Here is a 6,318-nt window from a genome sequence, read left to right on the forward strand (position 1 = left end):
GCCAGCATTCCAGTCAGCATCTTGTTGGCCTTCGGAAAGCCGTCTACCGGACTGTGAGCGCCAACTTCCAAGCAGCAAGGCTGGCCACCCTGTACATGCTGAACAAATATCCTTTTCTGTCAGTTCAAGGAAAAGTAGGAGTCCCAAGGAGAGATTGTTAGAGTGGCGTCCTATAAAAGAACTGTATGTAGAGATTGCCTACTTACCACCATTTTCCATCCTAAAGCTGGAAATGTTTTCCAGGAGGAAGGACAAGAACAGACAGGAAGAAAATCTCTCTGCTTCTGCAGCTCATTTTTAGTGAGGAAAAAATTATGAAGTCCCTTCTTTCTCTGGTCCAAAGAATAAAGTCAAAAGAGCATGGCTTCACTAGGTCTGACCTTTTTTTGTTTGTTTTGAGACAGGATCTCACTATGTGTTCAGGTTGTCCTTGAACTCAAGGCAATCCTCCTGCCTCAGCCTCCCAAGTGTGTAATCCCAAGTGCTGGGATTATAGTTGTGCACCACCATGACCGGCTAGGTCTGACATTCTAAACGTGGCAAATTTGCATCATGAGTTGGTAATAAAAGAGCAACAGGAAATCCTTCCCCTTTCAAAATGTAGACTCTAAGTTCAAATTTTGGCTCTATCAGTTACTGCCTAAGTGATCTTAAGCAAGTTTCTTTCTACAGTACAAGTAGTAAAGACCTCAAGTGTGCTCGGCAGGTGAGGCAGCCCTCAAACTCTGGCCTGGAGGCGCAGGCCGCCTTCCTCCAGCGTAGCAGGACAGTGCACTCGGGCTTTCGGGATGAGAGACCTGCAGGAAGCTGGCTGTGAGCTGAGGTGAAGAAAAGGGTGTGTATTCGGGAGAAGGCAGGAAGGCGCGAAGGTGCATGGAAGGTGGCTGCAGGCAGGGCAGGTTGTCGGTCATTGGCCGAGAGCATACAAACTCCCACCAGGCAGCGCTGCCCTCAAGAGCCGCAGCGCAGCAGACACCCGGCCCGCATCGCAGCCTTGTAGCTTTGTAAGGGGAGGGACGAAGGAGACTCCTTGCGCCACTCACACACAGCACAGCTGGGACCTTTCCGGGAAGAAGGTAAACGAGACCCTTGTTCTCCGACACTTGACTTCTCGTGCGTAGGTAACTGATACAGAACGAGCAGGTAAGACTTTCAGGTATTAAAGTGACTGTGAAGGAAGAGACCCCAGGGCCATACTTAGAGCACGCGTGCAGCAGCCGCGTTGGTTATCACCGAAAGCTCTGAAGGGTTCCCCATCACTGCTCTGCACAGAAACCCTTCCGGGACCGACGGACATGAACTGCAGGGGGCTGGGGTGAGGAAGCCGTGCCTGCAGTGCTCTGCGGTGGCAGCCTGGAAAGGGAGGGGAGAGCTTTGTGTCTCAGCCAAATGATAAGAGCCACACTGACCTAAGAAAAACTCTTAAACTTGAAGAGACTGCATGTGTGATGAAAACATATTGCAATTTAAAAAGAGCACCAGGATATAGGTAAACAACGGAAAATGTACAACTGTTAAGCAAACAGTGATAGGGTTCTTGACACGTGATGGCAGAAAATCTTGAAGATGTGGTATGTGAAAAAAAATAGCACTTTTTGTTTGTTTGTTTGTTTTTTTTGAGATATAGTCTCATTTTGTAGCCCAGGCTGGCCTGGACCTTGCATGATCCTCCTGCCTCAGCCTCCTGGGTGTTGGGATTACAGGTGTGCACCATTCCCTAGGGGAATTGATTGGCCAAGGGTTAGGTCTGGGAAGCAGTTTTCACTGTTCCCCTTAATACCTTATGAATTATGAATTCCATGAATGGATTACCTGTTCAAAAACCTAACTAAAAAAAAATTAGTCACCAGGTCGAGAAGATTTTATAATTTGAAAATAAATTTCAGCCCATAGTAAAGGTTAGAAAGCTCCCCCACATCGTTTTATTTATGTAAAACTATAATTTCAGTATCCAAGCAAGATATATTACAAAGAACAAACACTGTAGACCCCAACCTTACAAATATACAAAAGTTTTCATAAAATATTTGTAAATTTAACCTAGCATTGTATTGGAAGATGATCATAGTATGACCACAGGCCATTGAGAAATGCCACGATGATTCGGTGCTGAGAACTGTATGGATATAATTCTTTACAAAAATAATGAGAGGGGAAACAAGTTCGACTGATGCCGACAGATGTCCTGGGAAGAGAGGAGACATCACAGCATCCCGGCACACACCCAGGAGAGGCCAAATGCTGCTGCCCATCCTGCTGCTCGGCACGTGGTGTCCTGCGGGGCGCAGACGGGAAGGGTACAGCTGTGACACGGTGACGCGCAATAGCCTCTGAAGGCAGATGTCAGAAATGGTGGCACGGGCCTGTAATCCCAGCACTTGGGAAGCTGAGGCAGGAGGATCACCAAGAGATCCAGGCCAGCCCGGGCTACATAACGAGACCCTACCTCAAAAACACACACACACACACACACACACACACACACACAAAGTAACATGTTAGCACCTTGCAGTGTTGAATTTTTAACTATTGAGACAAAAAGTTGTATTCACAAGACTCATCTGAGTGTTATGTTCTTATGTTAGTCTAAGGTTAATCTGCCTAAAGACTGATACACATCTCCTCCAGTAAAGTTGAGACTGAAGGTGAATGTGTGTAACCCTGGCCCCCAAGAGGGCAGCATCCCCACCGTCCTGAGGAGGCGTGTTGGTTGCCTTAACCCGATTTAACCTACCCCCTGAACTCCGAGAGTGACAATGTCACCAACTACATCTGTGTGGTGCCTTTTAAGGAGCTGGGCCTGGGACTCAGCGAAGAGCAGATCTCGGACGAGGAAGCGCATCGCCTCACGGACGGCTTCGGCCTGCCCGCCCTGAAGGTGACCGCCTGTGGGGGTGGGGGGACAGTGTCCAGAGGGACTGAGCTGACTACTGTCACCTTGTGATGTCTTTGACACTGATATGTTGTGTTGTTTCATTTGAGGCGGGTCTCGCTATCCAGCCTGGGCAGGCATGGATCTCTTGGTGACCCTCCTGCCTCAGCTTCCCGAGTGCTGGGATTACAGGTGTGCACCACCACACCTGCTTTGTGCCGCAGAATTTCAAAGCTAAGAGTAGGGCCAGGGATTTTGCTCAGTGGTGCTGCGGCTGCCTGCTTCACTAGCACAAGGTCCCGAGTTCAATCTCTAGTACCAAAAAAAAGAAAGCATCATGCAGATTAGATAAAGAGATTTTTATATTGTGATATCAAAATTGTTAATACAAGAAATGCCTTAAATTAGAACTTGGAGATAATTGAGTTGCTCTTTAATAGGAAGTGATTTTATGACAAGCCATTTATTTCAACAAATATGGATAAAGCATTAAGATCTACATCTACCCGTGGAAAATTCCCCACATTTATATTTTAAAAAGGCAAAAAAAAAGGTATTTTTCATATGGTAAAAGCCACATAAAAAGGTTATGATTGACTACATAAAAATTAAACTTCAAATACAGTGTACTTTTCAATGAGCTCAAAAAAGGATAACAATTAGCCAGGCATTGTGGTGCAGATCTGTAATCCCAGCCCTCGGGAGACTGAGGCAGGAGGATCCCTGTGAGTTCAAGGCCAGCCTGGGCTACATAGTAAGACTTTGTCCAGAAAAACCAAATAATTATAAGTTTCTAGCAGAGGGCTCAATTCTTGCTATCTAAAGAGTACGAAAGTGTCTAAAACTTTCAGAGCTGGGAGTAGATTGTTTGCCTGGCTTGCACAAGACTCTGGGTTCAATTCCACAGTGCTATAAAACAGAAATAAATGTAACTTACAGGATGTAGGTCACAGAGGAGAAGGACAAACACTGGGAGGTACTGTAAAGTGCCCAACCTTAGTAATGAAGGGACGAGACCTCATAATTTCTACCAGGGCACTGGAAGTTGGTGATACTTGTTGCCAGTGACCATGCAGGGAGGCCTTACTGGCGTGGGCACTGAGGCCGCTCATGGGCCCGGAGCCTGCTGGGGAGGTGTGTGCCCTTCCGCACTTCCCACAGGTGTGTGGGGAACTGCGGGAGAGGAGCAGACAGCAGTGGGCCAGGTGACATGTCCCATAACTCCAATGGCCAGTGACCAACAGGGAACTGCTCTGGGTTCAGCAGAAAATTCTAAGCCAGAAAAACATGAGTTAAAGCAAGTCACGGAAATCCTGTGTGCAATTAGAGTCTAAGTAGTGCCTTTAAGAAGTCCGTCAGGCCAGCGCAGTAACACATACCTGTAATCCAGCCCTCGAGGCTGATACTGACGGTAAATTCAGGGCTGGCTTAGACTGCAGAGCAAGATCCTGCCTCGAAAGCCAGGGAGGATAGACAGACAGACCTGATACAAAGTCCTACCCCTCTGGAATAAATAACAGATGGTTCTGCCCTTTTATTTCCCTTTTTTAAAATTTTGCTTTTGAGACAGGTCTCACTGTTACCTAGGCTGACTTTGCTCTTGTGAGCTGAACCCACCCTCCTGATTCAGCTTCCTGACTAGCTGGGGTTAGCTACATGCATCACCACATCAGGCTCCTCTCAATTCTTAACTAGTTGTCATACTATTATTATTGGAAAGGACTATATTTTCTGATTTTAAAAATTAATACACACAGGGCCAGGGATGTAGCTCAGGGGTGCTGCCACCTGCCTGGCAAGCACAAGGACCTGAGTTCGATCCCTGGTACCAAAAAAAAAAAAAAAAAAAAAAAAAAAGTGTATACACACATTGTGAAGTACTTTAAACCAAAATTTCCTGTTTGCCCATAGTTTATGGGTAGCCCCCTATCCAAGAACAGAAAAAAGATACAGCATTTCTGAATTTTGGCTGAATGGATGACTAATAATGGATTAACTAATAATCGGTCCTATATTGGGTTTTTGTTTTGTTTTGTTTTTTGTTTTTGAGACAGGGTCTCAGAGTAATTCAGGCTGTCCTTGAACTCACTATGTAGTCCAGACTCCTTGAACTTGAGGCAATCCTGCCTCAGCCTCTGAATGCTAAGCTATACCAACTTGATTTCTTCTGGATGCCTTGTCCCAAAATTCAGGGCCCTAATGCTTCTGCGCCTCCTGTTCCTCTGCCCCTCCCTTCCTGGAGGTCTTTCCTCCCCAGCCCATGCAGGAGAAAGGATCTTGTTATTATCAGTTCCTCCTGCGTGTGGGAGTTGTCTTTAATCCTTTGTTCATGGCAGTATTGTTAACACCCAGAACAGTGCCTGGCGTCATTTGTGCCTAAGAAATATTTCAGAGTTCCGTTTTTGTTTTTGGTACCTGGGATGGAATTCGGGACCTTGCGCTTGGGAGGCAGGTGGTGGCACCACTGAGCTACATCCCCAGCCCAAGAAATATTTCGTGAGTACATAAGGGAATAAAGAAAATTGTAGACACAAAACATTGCTTAAACTGGAAGACTTGCAGGAAAGCTTATTCATATCCAAGCCTTCCTAGATAGCGTGTCTTTAGCAATATACAAATTTGGCCTTGCTCACAGAAAAGAAATACTAGTAAAGTAGATCTACCTGAAGTTACCTTAGTTCGTACTGGCATCCTTTGTTAAATTCACGTAGTGAAACCGTCCGGTACCATGGACACGGACGCCGCATCCTTCTTCGCGGCCGTAGATAGCTGGGCGCGCTCCCCTTCTGTCCTCCTCTCCTTCACCCCCAGGCGTCCCGAGCAGCACTCCTGGAGAGGGCGGGCGGCTCGGCGGTGTCCGTGGTGTGACGCTTGCGGGCTGGTTTGTGTGTTCATTTCGTAGCTCATTCCTGGGCCTCAGCAATGTGCACGTTTCGAATCCCAAACTCTTGCTCCATCAGCGACTGACTGACTCACATCCCTGCCAGGCGCGAACCGTGTGTTCCATAGTAGATCGTGCGCTCCCCCAGCCCACAACTACATAATCTAATGGAACATTGTCGGCTGGTCTTAGGGTCAGTCAGGCCCAGCCGTATTCATTATTGAGCTAAAGTTTAAAAAATTAGGCGCGAGGTGCAGGCCTGTAATCCCATCACTCGGGAGGCTGAGGCAGGAGGACGGCTGCGAGTTCGGGGCTACACAGCAAGATCCTGCCCCCCTCCAAAAAAAAGTTAAAAACTTCTAAAACAGAAGTTATGGTATCGAATTTATAGTGTATGTTTAGTGCTGACCAGACTTTGTACTCACCGGACCCCTTTTCTGTAGGTTTTGTTTCAGCTTTGGGTGGCGCAGAGCTCCGAGTTCTTCCGGCGCTTGGCCCTGCTGCTCTCCACTGCCCACGCCCCTCGGGGGCCCGAGCTCACGCCAGCGGGCCTGCCAATCAGCCT

The 6,318-nt window shown here is 47.2% G+C and overlaps 1 protein-coding gene across 2 annotated transcripts in view; it reads left to right on the forward strand.

Annotated features, from left to right (window-relative positions):
* The window catches only part of Vezt (vezatin, adherens junctions transmembrane protein), a 61,450-nt gene that overhangs the window by 43,902 nt on the left and 11,230 nt on the right, over nucleotides 1-6,318 (forward strand). Inside the window, exons 7-9 of one of the 2 annotated variants that reach the window (XM_033763841.1) lie at nucleotides 1-106; nucleotides 2,731-2,878; nucleotides 6,197-6,318. The exon at nucleotides 6,197-6,318 is cut by the window's right edge and continues 183 nt beyond it. In XM_033763841.1, coding sequence (XP_033619732.1) covers nucleotides 1-106; nucleotides 2,731-2,878; nucleotides 6,197-6,318 — 376 coding nt within the window. The remainder of the gene's footprint in view (nucleotides 107-2,730; nucleotides 2,879-6,196) is intronic. The other variant, XM_033763842.1, reaches the window with a different exon arrangement.

Source organism: Fukomys damarensis, unplaced genomic scaffold, assembly GCF_012274545.1.
Source record: "Fukomys damarensis isolate Sample0158 unplaced genomic scaffold, DMR_v1.0_HiC HiC_scaffold_15, whole genome shotgun sequence".
In the NCBI taxonomy this organism is placed as follows: domain Eukaryota; kingdom Metazoa; phylum Chordata; class Mammalia; order Rodentia; family Bathyergidae; genus Fukomys; species Fukomys damarensis.